At 37.0% G+C, this 16,630-nt stretch overlaps 1 protein-coding gene across 1 annotated transcript in view; it reads left to right on the top strand.

Moving 5' to 3' along the window:
- Positions 1-16,630, top strand: part of muskelin (muskelin 1) — a 577,242-nt gene that overhangs the window by 425,386 nt on the left and 135,226 nt on the right. The window contains exons 14-15 of the mRNA XM_090389985.1: positions 2,942-3,062; positions 12,309-12,376. Coding sequence (XP_090246111.1) covers positions 2,942-3,062; positions 12,309-12,376 — 189 coding nt within the window. The remainder of the gene's footprint in view (positions 1-2,941; positions 3,063-12,308; positions 12,377-16,630) is intronic.

Raw genomic sequence — 16,630 nt, forward strand, 5'->3', positions numbered from 1 at the left:
TGCTTTCCAGGCTGCTGCACATTCCATTAGAAGCAGTGTAAGAATCACTTTCACCTCTGCATGTGACTATTGTTATTATCTTACTCTGTCTATCTTTCCAAGCTAGTAGTTTTCTGACCTACCAAACACTGTCTGTTGCATCATCATCAACAAATATTCTTGCACCCTTACTATTTAATTGTATCCCATCCCTGTCTTCTTCTAACAAGCACAGACTGCACTGAGAAATATTCTAACCCATGTGCCTTGCACAATCTCTCCAGGGGCAAATTCATTGATATGGCTCTCATCATATACTTCCTCGTATCATGTCTGGGCAAATTGTAAACACTTTCAAATTTAATCCTAACTTGCGACTTTTGTTCAGCTTTGCCTTGTACTTATTAAGTCTGCAGACCTTCTCTTCTTGCACCGTTACTATTTAATTGTATCCCATGTGCCAACATGTGCAACAATATCACGTTTTATGTTCTTATAAGATATCTGCTTTGCAATGGCATCAACCTTCCCCCCCCCCCAGGCTGATATCCTGGTCTTATTCCAGGGTATAAGCTAATGACACAAAAGCTAATGACATTCTTTTTATGCCCAGTTGAAATATTGGTTTCCAAGATGCTGTTAACTCCAAAGCCCCCTACTCTGGTTTCTACTTCTTGTAATGTTTTTTTTTTTTATCAAGGGAGAAAAATGCTCCTAATATAGAACAAATTTTCATCAGTTAGATGCAGCATATGCTTTAGAAAACCCATATCTACACCAGTGGCTCAGAAGTGATGCAGCTGTGAGTTCTGCATGTAACATAGACAATATAAGCAATTGCCATATCCAAGAAGCTCTAAGTAAATGCACTAAGGCACACAGGTGCCTTAGTGCATTTACTGCCATTCAGTCTGATTTTTCTTCTCATTCAGTTTCGAAATGGATTCAACTAGGATATATGTCACTTTCAAATGTAACAAGATGATGACTTTCTGCTAGATACTGGTTTATACGGATATCTCAGCGAACGAACATGCAGAATGTGGTACTGAACAACCAGAAACTAGACCTTTCTAATACCTGCAAATTCCTTACACAAATTATGAGACCTTATGAAAACAGCATTTAACAATCACTGGTCTCAAAGGTGCAAAGTAAAATCATCAATAAACTCCAGAAGATAAAAAAATAAGCTAACATGAGCTAACCTGAAAATTGGCTATGAACATATCCATCTCCTGCAATGCAATGACAGAATACTTAAATTTGGTTCCACTATAGAAGTTGTTTCACAATAATCTTTACAGGCAGTTTCTAAACTGTTCTCAGTGCTTGGCAGGCTCCTTCTATTTGGGATGAGGTTGACTGGCACAGTCTACCCCAGGAGTACTAGACAGAAACCATCATTAATTCCTCTAATCAAATCTTTTTGCTTGATTGGTTCTTTCCTTAAGTGTTGCCCAAATTTTTTCAGCAGTTCAGTGTTGGTAGATTCTTATTCCCTGTAGACCACTATTACCAAAAGGAAACCGTTGATGCCATCCTATGGTTTTTATTATTATCTTCTTTCTTCTCCTTATGGGTTTTCTCTCTCCTCATGATAGGTATGGTACCAGGTGCATGGGGTGGTTATGTCTGGCTATTATTATTAGTTGAGAACACTTTGTCTACTATGCATATTCAGGATTGTGGCTTTCTGGAGGTTCCATGTAGGTGTTCTGTGGGAGGCCTGTTGCTGCTAGACTCTTATATAGGCTCTCTGGCACCATGCTGGTTGCTGACATGGTGATTGGGATGATCATTTCTTGTTCCATATGTCACATCGCTTTGACTTCCTAAAGCTTGTACTTAAAGCAATACTTTAGAAAACTCCTGCTTTTTCTGAAAAATTCCTTTCTCCTGTTTTTCCTCCTACTTACACATGCCTCATCTCCAGCTTTTTGAAAGTCAAAAATTGGCAGCTGTCCATGTTCATTTCTTTTCCCTGCTTTCTTTTGTTGCTAATTATAACATCCATATATGCTATTATCAAACATAAGATAATAATATAGGATATAATATAAAATAACAGTATAGTAATATAAGATATAGAATTTGAAATGGGGTGGGGAGTAATTCAACACAGAGATAAAAATAAAAATTTGGGATGCATGTATTAGGTATAAAGACGTGGTGAACATTCTTTTCCCTCAGTAGATCGATACCAAGAACTCTACAGTAAGGCTTTGGTCTCACGTCCATTCTAGAGGCACTTCAAACCGTTATCTATGGTTTTTATAACTTGCTAATATCTTTTTAAATTTTATATCATTGACAGAACAGGAATATCCACTATGCATTTAAAAATCTGAGACACTGCCAAGAGCTGTTTCAAAGCTTATTGGCATCTTATCAGCCAATTGCTGGCATCTACTAGTGAACGTATGCCAAATGTGAATAAAGTATTTTGTGTAAGTGAACAGCCAATCAGTGTAAGGAAGAAAAACTTCCATACTCTGATTGGATGTTCACAAATTTGCTGATAGAGGCCACCTGATGAGAAGCTGGTGAGTTTCAAAACATTTGTCCTGGCAGTGTCAAGGATTTTTAAGAACCGTGGATAATGGTATTTGTTGCTAAGTTGCACCAAGTTTTTTGCATCATTCTTTTGAGGGTGCAGAATTTTTCCCAGGATTTTATTCCTAATTAGTAATGCATCCCAAATTTGTTTAGTTTAACTACTCTCTCTTTTTCATGGAAACATTTTATATGGCAGAGTTTGGGAAGGTTTGAATTTTTTTATATAAATAAATGGGAAGTATTAGATGCTTTAAAGAGAATGTTAAGTTCACTTTTATGGAGACCAAATAGTAATAATTGAATTACAGACCATATTTTATTAATTTTTTTCTTCTTTAAAGTTTGAAACTACTCTTTAGAGATTATATATATACGATTTTTTTCCTCCTTAATTGCTTGACAGAGGTCACGCCTTCTTTATATATTTGCTGGGCAGAGGTCAAAGGAATATCTTAGTGACTTCTTCACTTACAGTGTAGATATGGATGAAGTTCAAATTATTTGTGATGGCTCTCATACAGAAGGTAAATACATTGGAATAATATTTTATTTATATATGAATGTTTTATTTTTTATTTGTCTGAGACAGAGAGAGAGGTTGGGGCGGGGGAGGTGGTACATTAGGGTTGAATTTGAAAGTGTCTGTAATTCTGCCCAGACATGATAGGAGGGAGTATATGATGAGAGCCTTGTCGATCAATTCGGCCCTGGAAAGATTGTACAAGGCTCATGGGGTAGAATTTTTTTCATCCTGGACTGTACTTGTTAACAGGAGAGACTGCTTCTACAGGGATGAGATACACTTAAATAGAAAGGGTGCAAGAATATTTGCTGATGCTATTCGGGCAGTGTTAAGTGGGTCGGAAAACTGCTAGCTTGGGGGGATACAAAGACTAATAGATTAACAGTAGCCACTGGCAGAGGTGAAAGTGATTCTTGCGCTGCTTCTATTGGAATGAGCAGAAGCCTGAAAAACAAGATGCAGGATATTTCAGAGACTGCTGGGAGTCATTGCGGTAGAAGTAAACACATGGGTTGTGTTAGGGTAGCTAAGAATAGAAACAGGTGCATGTATACTGGCATGTACACCAATGCTAGGAGTTTAGTAAATAAATTTAATGAATTTGAGGTATTGCTCAAAACATCAAAGGCAGATATTTTTGGGATACCAGAGACGTGGTGTCACACAGATATAAGGAATGCAGAACTGGAATTTGGGGAGTACAACGTCTACAGAACGGATAAACAGGATAGGAAGGGAGGAGGGGTTATGCTACTAGTTAAGAAACACATAAAATCCAAGGAAGTGAGGCCAGTCGACATCGCTGGACAGTGCAGTGTCAAGTCTGTTTGATGTGACATAAGCATTGGGAGATCAAAATTGAGAGTAGGAGTGTGCTATAGGCCTAATGATTCTGATGAGTATAATTAGAAACTGTACAGGGAAATAGAGTGGGCCAGTCAGATCAGAGAGACAAATCAGAGAGTCTTATAATGGGGGATTTTAATTTCCCACATATTGACTGCAATTTGTGGGTATGTCACTCACACACTAGCAAGGCTTTTGTGGATTTATTGGATGATTGTTTTCTACATCAACATGTTCGGGAGGCAAATAGAGGGAGTAATACTCTTGATTTGATTATCAGTAGTGATTCTTCTTGCATTAAGAATCTGCAGATAAATGAACCACTAGGTGGAAGTGATCACAGTGTGCTGAAGTGGGACTTACTCAAAGAGGTAACTACCATTAGGGGTAAAGGGAAGGGTTATTGCTTTCGTAAAGGCAACTACAATGGTCTGAGACAGTACTTATATTCTATACGGTGGGACCAACTGATGATGTTACCAACAGCAAATTCAAAATGGTAAGCATTCAAAGAACTTATCTTGGAAGCTACTAGGCTTTACATACCAACTAAGAAATATTGTTCAAGGTTTAGGCCTAAATGGATGTCAGATGAACTAATGAGACATATGGCAGAGAAGAAAAATGCATGGGATACATACATATTAACACGTGACACAGAAGCCTATGATAGATACAAGTTGATCTGTAACCAAGTTACAAAGGAGGTCAGGCAGGCGAAGGCAGATTACGAGAAATCTTTGGCAAGGGATGCAAAGAAAAACAGCAAGGAGTTCTTTACTTATGTAAACTCTAGAAGGAAGGGGATGAATCAGATTAGTCCACTTGATATCGATGGGTAACCTGTTGATGATCCTGCTCAGGTAGCTAACAAACTAAATCAATATTTTGACTCGACATTCACAGATGAGGAGTTATTCAGTGAGTGGAATGCCAGAGGTGTATTCAACTCTGGCAGTAAGCTAGAGAATCTTGTAATAACTGAGAGTAAAGTTGAGGAGAAATTGTTGAAGATAAACACAAGAAAAGCACCTGGGGTGGATGGGATCTATCCAGTTATATTAAAGGAGGCAGCAAAGGAAGTAAGCAAACCCTTAGCCATAATTATGAGAGCTTCCTTGGACTCAGGGGAGGTACCCACAGACTGGAGATGTGCAAATGGGACCTCAATTCACAAAGGAGGATCAAAGGCTGACACAAGTAATTATAGACCTGTGAGTTTAACTTCTGTTCCAGGAAAATTAATGGAGGCACTGGTTAAAGAAGCACTGCAGGATCATCTAGACAAGACTTCAGTTATAGCTCGGACACAGCATGGTTTTGTTAAGGGGAAGTCTTTCCTGACCAATTTGATTGGATACTGTGATGCAGTCACAAAAGAACTGAATGCAGGGAATAACTTTGATATTATATACTTGGATCTTAGAAAGGCTTTTGATACTGTTGCACATGGAAGGCTGCTGCACAAATTGGAGCAGTGTGGCATTGGAGGCAAATTGCTGCTATGGATAAAGGGGTGGTTGAGGGGGAGAAGACAGAGAGTGGTAATCAATGGACACTGCTCATCGTGGACTAATGTTATTAGTGGAGTCCCTCAGGGTTCAGTGTTGGGTCCATTATTGTTTTCTGTATTTATAAATGATATTGATGATGGTATATCAAGCTTAATGTCCAAGTTTGCAAACGATACAAAGGTTCGCAGGGTTGTCAAGGACACTACTGACACTATGCTGCTGCAACGGGATCTGGAAAGGTTGCGCAAATGAAGTTTAACATTGACAAATGTAAAGTACTACATATGGGAAACAGCAACCCCAGAGCAACATATCACTCTGTGGTACTACACTGACAGTGGTAGAGAATGAAAAGGACCTGGAGGTAATTGTGCAGGCAGATATGAAGTTCTCTGAGCAGTGGAGCTGGGCTACAAGAGTAGCTTATGGTGTATTGTCAATGATATACAGGAATTTTTCTAGCAGGGATAAGGAGGTGATTATTCCCTTGTATAAGGCAATTGTCAGGCCACACCTAGAGTACTGTATACAGGTCTGGAGGTCTCATTTCAAGAAGGATGTAGAGCTGCTGGAACGAGTACTGAGAGGTGCCTCCGTAGCCAGGTGGGAAGGAGCAGCAGTGCGTAGCACACGCTTCTTGATTAGACTGGGTTTCGAGCCCGTCACCACCAAATACGGACGGAGGATGCGGAAAGGTCAGGGAATGACCACCGCATATCCCGGAGCAGTATGGCCTTAGTTGCTAATGCTCCTAAAAACCAAATAACAACAACAACAACAACAACGAGTACTGAGAAGGGCAACAAGATTAGTGAATGGAACAAAGGGGGTGCTCTTACGAAGAAAAGCTTAAGTTTTGCAAATTACAGCGTCTGGAGACTAGGCACCAGAAAGGTGATCTGATAGAGGTGTATAAAGACTTGAATGGTTTGAGCTCAATGCTGATGGGATTCTTCCTCTTGCTCAGAATAATCACCTGAGAGGGCATAAATTCAAATTGAGAAAAGACAGATGTAGGATAGATGTGCGGAAATTTGCCTTTAGCCAGCGGGTAGTTGGTTGGTGGAACAGACTTCCATCCCTTGTCGTGGCAGTTGATAGCCTAAATAAATTTAAGGCTCAGCTGGACAGGCATTTTGAACGAACAGAGGGGTGAAGTGGAAGTGGTTTTTTTTTTTTTTTTTGGCTGATGCTGCATAGCCTTGCTTTCTTGCATCAAATGCCTCTACTAATGCTAATATGAAAATATGAAAAATAGCACATCCACTACTTGCTTCTTCCTTCATCCATCCATACTTGATAAAAATATAAATGAGTTTTGAAATGCTAATTTGAAAAATGTAGTTGGAATATTTTAATTTGTATCAAGATTTTTTTTGTCATCAGTGGATAAGTATAGTACCATACCAGTGTTTACTGAAAAAATCATTAGGATAATTTATGAAGTTGTCACGTTCGAACAATTTTCTACCTACATAACTATGATTTATATTACAAAGCTATACACAAAGTAAAAATTGTATTTAATGAAATTTGCATATCAAGATTCATCAGTCTAGGATGCTTTCATTGAAAGTATCCATATATTCTCACTGAAAATCTAAAATTTTAAATTCATAGCTGCAATAGTTATTTTGACCAAATTCAAGAAGAGGAAATCAAACTGCACTTAAGCAGAGTGTGTTGCGTGATGATGAGCTCACTGCCAACACATTCTATATGTAGTTACTGCAGTGTGCTACAAACTTTGCTGCAGTGCAGTTTGTTTTCCTCTTATATTTAGTCATTATGTTTTTTTAGAAGTTTTTTGTGAAATCATCCAAATTTTTTTATTTTTTAATAAAATTAATCTAGCACTCCCTCAACTTTGTGAAGGATGAGTTTTTACATAAGCAAATTAATAAAAAGAATTTTTCTGTTTTCATAATCTCCCTTGCTCTCCATGAGATTGTAGAAACGGAGTAAACAAATGATCAGATATATTGTCACGTGAGGAAGCAAGCCATGTTGACTGCCACCTCAACCAAAGGACAGTTGTTGAATAGTCAGGCCAGTAGATGATAGTTGAACAACCAGGCCAACAGCCGTGATAAGCCACCGCTTGCATGTCACATGTCATGCAATGGCTTGTCACAATTGTGTTATTGGCTCTTGAAAAGGTGCAGAAGTTAAATAATGGCTTCCTTCCAAGCTACTAGGACTAATCAGAACTGTGCATTAATTATTTTTGATTGTTTTTTTCTGTACAGTGACAGCAGAGATAAAGAGATTGTATTATCACCAAAAATTTTACCTTAGTGTTACTTTAAGCTGCTTAGGTTCTTATCAGGCTACAGCTATTCTCTGTTTTCAAAACCTCTAAAAACATTGGAGCTTGCCTCAATCCTCACTGGGCACCTCTGGAGCTTTAACAAAGCACTCCACTGCTGATCAGCCTGCAGGGGTGATTATTACCATTTATTATACAAAAGAGTTATGGTGGTATAACTAGAACACTCAGTCAGTCAAATTGTTTAGGTCAGGTCACTGATAGAATTTGCATATATTAAGCATTCTGAAAGACTATTAAAAATAACTAATTTTGGAGGGCTTCTAGTCATGATAATACCCCTGACAATACTCAACAAATTTAAAGGATAATTTTCTAATTATGACCCCTCCCCCATGTCTCTCAGAGGAAAAATTCTAGAGAAATTGAAATGACAAGTAAAAATAAGAATAAAAAGGATCTCCATTTAAAATGACAGCAACACTGTCCCTGCAAGAATTCTTATCCTGAATTTTAATACAGCAAAACCTCCCACATCCATCAAAGCGTAGTTACCTAAAATGTCATATAAAACATTTATTCCAAATCGGTTGCATCGTCATAAATGTCAGAAACTTGGGAACACTCATATTTGCAAAAAAAAAAAAAAAAAAAAAAAAAAGGTCAAAAGACCATAATGTTCATGGACAAAATTTGTACATTTGAACAGCTTCCCAGTTTAAATTAACAAATTTCAGTGCAAGATAAACATCCTGCATACTTCAGAAAGACAAATGATACTGAAACTGAAGAATAGTGATGGTGTACGTATAAATAGCAGAAGACTACTATAGAGAATTATACAAGGAGGTGCCAGCAGTGGGGAAGATGGATCGCAAATTAGTAACACATATGACATACACGATATTCTTCCTGATGAGGTAGAACATACATTGAAGAAAATGAAGAATCAGAAATCCCCAGGGGAAGATGAAGTTACTGTAGAGTTGTTAAAATTGGGAGGAAGAGACATGACACAAAAACTGGCAAGACTCTTCACAAAATGCATTAGAAAAGGTGTGGAATAATGCAATACCCAAGGAGTGGAATAATGCAATCATAGTTTTGCTGCATAAGAAAGGAAATAAATCAGAAATTGGAAATTATAGACCAATTATCTTGTTATCCCACATCTACAAGTTGTTCACAAGGGTCATTACTAACAGATTAGAAAGAATACTTGATGAGAATCAACCGAAAGAGCAAGCTGGCTTTAGGACAGGATTCTCAACTATGGATCACCTTCACGTAATATCACAGCTAATGGAGAAAGCAAATTAATATAAAACACCATTATGCCTGGCATTTGTGGATTATGAAAAGGCATTTGACTCCATACAGCATAAGGCAATGTTTCGTGCACTGGAAAAACAAGGCATAGATACCCCATATATTATGATTTTGAAGAAAATATATGAGAACGCTACCTCCTTTATTAGACTAGACAAAGACAGTAGCAAATTTAAAATTGAGAAAGGAGTTCGACAAGGAGACACAATATCTCTGAAGTTGTTTACTGCTGCCCTTGAGGAAGCTTTCAGAAGATTGGACTGGTTGCAGAAAGGAGTCAATGTGAATGGAGAATACCTAAACCATTTATGATTTGCAGATGACATTGTGGTCATAAGCCACGATCCCAAAGAATTTCTGCTGCGCTTCCCTCCTGTCTGTGTGTACATGGGAGGTCGAAGAAAACCTTTATGGTAGTGAACACTTCCCCATATTATCTACCATTTCTAATGGAGACAATGCCATCCATCTAGGATACCACAATGGAAGTTCGATCACACTGACTGGAATGCCTTTAGACATTTGGCAATATTTAATACCATTAATTTACTGCTTTACTGCCTCATTAATTGACTCCTGGCTGACACAGTCAGCCAGGAGTCAATTAATGAGGCAGTAAAGCACATCACAGAAAGTACTCTTAAAGCGGGAATTTATATCCCATAGACGTAATGTTAAATAAAAGTTAACAAAACAATAGTTTATGCTTAAACAATGATTTATTTATCCATAAATAAAGAAAGAAATAATAAAGAAATTATTTATGTCATACAAATGTTAAAGAATGTGTATGCTTCATCATCATCCACTAAATGCATTTGTTGATGGTTCATCATTCATCATTGGTCTGGAAGCACAAGGAGTCATCTTCAGAAATTCTTCAAGATTCGTTTGTTTCCAAGACAGATTTGTAGCAACTTTTCTAGTATGCTCGAAATTTGAATCTTGTGAATCGAAAATCTCTATTGTTTTTTCTGTGTTGAAAAGCTTCATCAAGTCCTTTGAGAATGAAGGAATGAACAGGAGTTCAGCTGTTAAACCTTCTTCCTCCTCGGCTTGTTCACATTTTTCCATTTCAATGAGGTCTTCATTTGCAAACTCCCCATTGTTTGTTTGAAGCAGATTAGCAATGTCAGTTGTACAAACCTCAAGCTGCAATTGGTTAGCAAAATTTACAACCACTTCTGTTTCATTTTGTATGGTCTCTTCTGGTTCTTGAAATCCAACATTATCAATAAACTGATGACAGAGTTTGTTCCAAACACTTCATGTTCTTTTCTGTAATTTTGTCCCACCCTCGTTTTGTAATTTTGATTGCATCTAAAATGTGGAATTCTTTAAGAGTTGGACCTCCCTCCTTATCTCTGCCTGAACAAACACACAAACAAACGCACGCACAGTAGTACTCTATTGTTATAGCTATGTGCGCGGTTTGAAATGCTGTATTTATGAATGTTTAATATTTATTTATTGCAATTACTGTTCATATTTTCGATTTTGTTGACACTTGAAAAAAAGAACTTGTAAAGCAGGAACTGCCTGTATTTTAATGTTTTTACTCGTCTGAGTGAGCCTTTTACACTCAGTCAGATTTTATCTGACAACGATAAAATCTGACTGAGTGTAAAAGCAGCTGTTTTTAGTTTTTTTAGTTTTTAGTTTTTTTTAAAATCAATAAACCTTTTCTGTTATATTTTTATTATATACCTTTTTATATATTTATATTAGTATACTTTTTTATATATATATTTATATTAGTATACTTTTTTATATATATATTTATATTAGTATACCTTTTTACATATTTATATTTATAAATATATTGACTTAGTGACCTACATAATTAGGTCACTGAAATTCCCACTGTTATTTTGTATGGAACGTGGTGTTGGCACATTATATCCCTAATTGCTGATGTGCCATTAAAACCCAAACAACCAACCAACCAGTTGGGCATGCTGCAGTCAACAGTTATAGAATAATTGCATTTTTTCAACTTCTTTACAATACTTTTCTTAATAGCAATGTTTAAGAGGTCTATAATTTCATTTGGAATGTTTTTACTCAAATAATGTTTGGGTGGTCAAGATGTCTGGAAACAACGGCTGATGACCCATTTGTCTGTAGTAAAGTGTTGCCTTAGCAATCTTTGGCCACAACGGTGGATGTGGAGTGGTTCATCATCTTGCATGAATATGGTATCCTGAAAGCACCCACGTTGTTGTAGCTCTGGTATTGCAAAATTTGCGAGCATTTCATAATATCGCTGTCCAGTGACGGAACAGGTGCGAGGTCCAGTCGGTGTTACCTGTTCAAAAAAAATATGGCCCAATCATGAATCTGGCCATAAATCCACACCACACTCTCACTTTTGGAGAATGCAACGGGACGGTTGCCCAAATGCGACAGTTGTGTGTACTTACTTGTCCATTTAAGCAGTAGTGGGCTTCATCACTCCAAAGGATGTTCGATGGCCAAGTGATATCCACTGTAATTTGCGCCAGAAACTGAAGTGCATATGTGAAACGAATATCTACATCACCATGCTTTAGCTTCAGTAGCATTTGCATCTTGTAAGGATAGTACCAAAACACCTGATGCATTACTAGCCTTACAGTGGAATATGACATGTCCACTTCACGAGAAACAGCTGCCACACTTGCGCTACCACATGGAGATTGATAAATCCATGACACCCATAGCCACATCTTCAACACGAGAGAAGTCCACTTGTTTTTGACCTCCACTTGGTTGAACACCAAGATGTCCCGTCGTTTCTAATTTTGCAATCATTTTGCAGACAGCACAAAAAAGTCATAGGTCCACACCTTATGCGCTTCTGATACCGGAATTCTCTGTGGTTGTAATGGCATGGTGTTCATCAGAGTAATGTAGGATATGGTATCACTGATTCAGAGAGTATTAGAAGTGAAGCAGATATATTGCTAGACTCATCACTCTCTTTATGATGAATTTTTAGTGTATGAAATAACTTTCTTTAGACAGTGATCACTTCAGGCACCTACATTCTCTCTTTAGCAAGCTAGAGGTGTGAATAAAACACACCACAATGGTAGACAACTTGTAGTAAGTATATGTAGCCAATAAAGCTTGATGAGTTACAACAAAATCATAATTTTGTTGTAGTGCAAATATTGTGCATTGAATGAACCCTGTTGGTGACATTTTCATTTCAGCTTTGTTCTCTGAAATGTGTGAGATCAACTCACAAAGAAAATAACTTAAAAATGCTGTGTTTAATTTTTTTTTTTTTCCTTTTTTCTTTTAGTACCTCCAGCCGGCTTTACGCAAAGAGCTACTATTGACCCAGATTCAAATGAAATTCATGTTTTATCTGTAAGTATTTAAGAATCCATTTTTACTTCTGAACATTTATGACAATCTAAAATGTGTGGTTAACCTCAAAGCAATTTACCTCAAAACTTGTTTCAGGTTCTTTTCTCTCATTTTCAGTACTACTTTGCCAAACCAATTTTAAAAGACAGTGGATATTAAGACCTCCATGTTTGAACTGAACAGTTCTGAAGACGCGAAAGTCAGTTTTTTATATAGTATTTTCCTTTCGCTCAGCTTCCATGGTTAATGTTTTCTATAAATAGTGATTTATTTACTTGCACAAAAAAAAAAAAAAAAAAAAATGCATTTAATTCCACAAAAATCTTTTTCACTGCAATCAAACAATTTTTTCAATTGAATAAGACACTGGACACCTTCTTTCTACCACTCTGAGCATTGTATAGTGACATCAAGCTGGTCGCTGCCTTGCATAGCAAGAGCACCTTGTGCTTAGTGCTATGAAGTTTATTGCTGACAATCATAATTGCAAACTGAGAGAAAGATGTCACACATGTTTACATAGATTACAAATATTAAAACAGCAAATAATATTCCAAAATATGGACTCCCACTCTGAGCATTGTATAGTGACATCAAGCTGGTCGCTGCCTTGCATAGCAAGAGCACCTTGTGCTTAGTGCTATGAAGTTTATTGCTGACAATCATAATTGCAAACCGAGAGAAAGATGTCACACATGTTTACATAGATTACAAATATTAAAACAGCAAATAATATTCCAAAATATGGACTCTCTCTCTCTCTCTTTCAAAGGTGTACATCTGTATATAATAAACAGTGGAGTACTTTTGTACTTTTATATACTGCCTTGCATAGCAAGAGCACATTGTGCTTAGTGCTATGAATTTTATTGCTGACAGTCGTAATTGCAAACCGAGAGTTTGCAATTATGACTGTAGTACAAAGTAGTACTGAAAATGCACTCATTTTCAGTACTACTTTGCTAAACCAATTTTAAAAGACAGATATTAAGACTTCCATGTTTGAACTGAACAGTTCTAAGGGTGTGAAAGTCAGTTTTTTATGTAGTATTTTCCTTTCGCTCAGCTTCCATGGTTAATCTTTTCTATAAATAGTGATTTATTTACATGTTCAAATAAAAAAAAAATGCATTTAATTCCACAAAAAATTTTTCACTGCAATCAAACAATATTTTCAATTGAATAAGACACTGGGCATTTTTTCTTTCTACCACTCTGAGCATTGTATGGTGACATCAAGCTGGTCGCTGCCTTCCATAGCAAGAGCACCTTGTGCTTAGTGCTATGAAGTTTATTGCTGACAATCATAATTGCAAACCGAGAGAAAGATGACACACACATGTTTGCATAGATTATAAATATTAAAACAGCAAATAATATTCCAAAATATGGACTCCCTCTCTTTCAAAGGCGCCTCCGTAGCCAGGTGGGAAGGAGCAGCAGTGCGTAGCACACGCTTCTTGATTAGACCGGGGTTCGAGCCCGTCACCACCAAATACGAAGGATGTGGCAAGGTCAGGGAATGACCACCGCATATTCCCGGAGCAATATGGCCTTAGTTGCTAATGCTCCTCAAAACCAAATAACAACAACAACAACAACCCTCTCTTTCAAAGGTGTACATCTGTATATAATAAACAATGGCGTACGTTTGTGCTTTTATATACTGCCTTGCATAGCAAGAGCACATTGTGCTTAGTGCTATAAAGTTTAGTGCTGTTATCCCAGTCATAATTGCAAACCGAGAGAAAGATGTTACACATGTTTGCATAGATTACAAATATTAAAACAGCAAATAATATTCCAAAATATAGACTCTCTTTCAAAGGTATACATCTGTATATAATAAACACAGAGTACTTTTGCACTTTTATATATATAGCTCATATACATCAACTGCATGACAATTATGGCAAAAAAACAAAACTTAGAAATCTTGTTATCAGCCACAAGTAATTAACTGAATTTCTTCATTAACATTTTAAATGAGAATTATGAAAATTTTGCACAGTATTAATGAGTATCCAACTAAAAATTTCTTGATTTATTAACACCAATATGTTCTGAACTTGTATGGATACTTGGAACTTATTTAAATTAAAATGGATCTATTTTGTTCCCACGAACTTTGAATAATCAAGATTTTACTGTAATTGTGTTATTTGCAGTCAGCATATAAAATTTATAGCTGTCTTTTTGGATAGACAATTGAAAACACTCACTGTCGAAAATTTTCTGCTGTTGAAATTCAATTTAAGGAAGGTAAATGGGGCTAATGTAGGTGACCATATATTTCATATATCCAATGAAATATATGGTCATTCCATATCAAATTGATTTAATTTCACTAAATTTAAAATTTTTGGCCTTTCAGCTGATTTATAAATTAGACCAGATGGACATGTGACAGTTTGTAGTGTGCCGTCTGTCTCGTTCTTGTCTCCTTTCATCAAAGGCTTGTGAAACAGTAGATTCTCAGTGAACTGTGCCACTATCCTTATTAAAACTCTTAATATTGACCTGGATTTCTGATACTTCGTTTGTACTACTATGGGTAATCAAAATTTAACATTAGGCTGCATTTGCCTTGTAGACTCCTGCAGATCCAATACTACAGGATCAATAGGATCAGTAGGTAACTGTCAGGGATTAGATGATTATCCCATTGTATAAGGAAGTGGTCAAGCCACACCTTGAATACTGCATACAGGTCTGTAAGCCTCATTTTAGAAAGGATGGGAAGATGCTGGAATGGGTACAAAAAAGAGCAACAAGAGTAGTGAGGAGGGAAAAAAAGGGTGGTCTTACAAGGAAAAGCTCCAGTGCTGAAAACTGCAGAGCCTCAGGGGCATTCCTAGGGTATGTGACACCTGAGTGCCAATTGAAATTTTGCATCCCCTATGGTCATATGGTCAAATACTTGACCTCTTATTAAGAGCAGAATGTCTCTCTGTGACCAAAACAGAATACAGGTACTACACAAATCTTGATTTGATTTCAGCTACTGCATTGAAATAACTTTGCAAGCCCACTAAAATGTTTTGCTGCATCTTTTGTAATTTAATTTTTTTTCCCCCTTTCAATCAAAGCTATCAGTATCTGTATTCACAATATGAAGGTCATGCACAGTGTCATTCATAATTTTCACATATGTCAACCAATATATTTTAAGCATGGATAGACTGAAAATAATTAATTATATTGATTTTTTTCATCAGAAATATTTTACCAAAACAAGGTTTACAGTATACAGTATGGCAATTGGAAAATGAGACTGATGTTATGAAACAAGTGCCGATGTTCCCATCTGCTAGAAGTAAACATGAAATGAAAGAGTAATTGTTCCTTGAGCACTGCAGTTAGGGTCAGCAGAACACTAAATGAAAGAGTGGTTTTTCCTTCAGCACTGCAGTTAGAGTCAGCAGAAATTGCCATCATTTCAGAATGTAGTGAGAGCTGAAACTGCCCGTCTCTGCTGGGTCTGTGTTGTGGAGGGACAATAGAATAAAAAGTAAACATCAAGCTTTCTGTTCAGCTGGGCAAAAGTGCCATGGAAATGTTTCAGATGATGAACAAAGTGTATGGAGAGACTTGTCCTCTTGCCCATGCGTTTGACTGGCATAAACCTTTCACCCATAGAAGATAATCACTGGAAGATGATGAACATCTGGTCCCAGCAAAAAAGACTTCGAATGCCAGAGTTGATTGAAAAGATGTGAAAAATCATTACCAATGACTGATGTGCTATGCTTTGGATGATATCAGAAGATCTGTGTGTTAATGAGGAAATCATTTAGCAAATAATAACCCAGGATTTGAAGAAAATGAAGGTCTGTGCGTTGTTTGTTCCACATCCATTAACAACAGCATGAGATGAATGCTGCAGAGAACTCAGTGAGTCAGCTAAAAACAAACCCACCTTCCTAAATTTGATCATTATGGTTAATAAGACATGGTGTTTTCAATACAACCATGCAATGAAGTGACAAAGTGTGGAGTGGAAGTCGGCAAACTCTCAAAGCCAAAACAATTTCTCAAGAAAGAACAAAAATCGAAGCAATGCTCATCACTTTCTAAAGTATCAAGGGAATTGTGCACAAAGAGTTTTGCCCGATGATCAGAGTGTTCTGCTGCCTACTATCTGGAGTTCCAAAATGTTTGTTGCAGAGAATCCGTCATGTGTGGCCTCAGTATGGAGAAAACTGCAGTTGGTTCCTCTTGCACTATAGTGCACCAAGACAGTGGTGTGCAAAC

Source organism: Mastigoproctus giganteus, chromosome 2 (genome assembly GCF_048544385.1).
Source record: "Mastigoproctus giganteus isolate SK-2022 chromosome 2, ASM4854438v1, whole genome shotgun sequence".
Lineage (NCBI taxonomy): Eukaryota > Metazoa > Arthropoda > Arachnida > Uropygi > Thelyphonidae > Mastigoproctus > Mastigoproctus giganteus.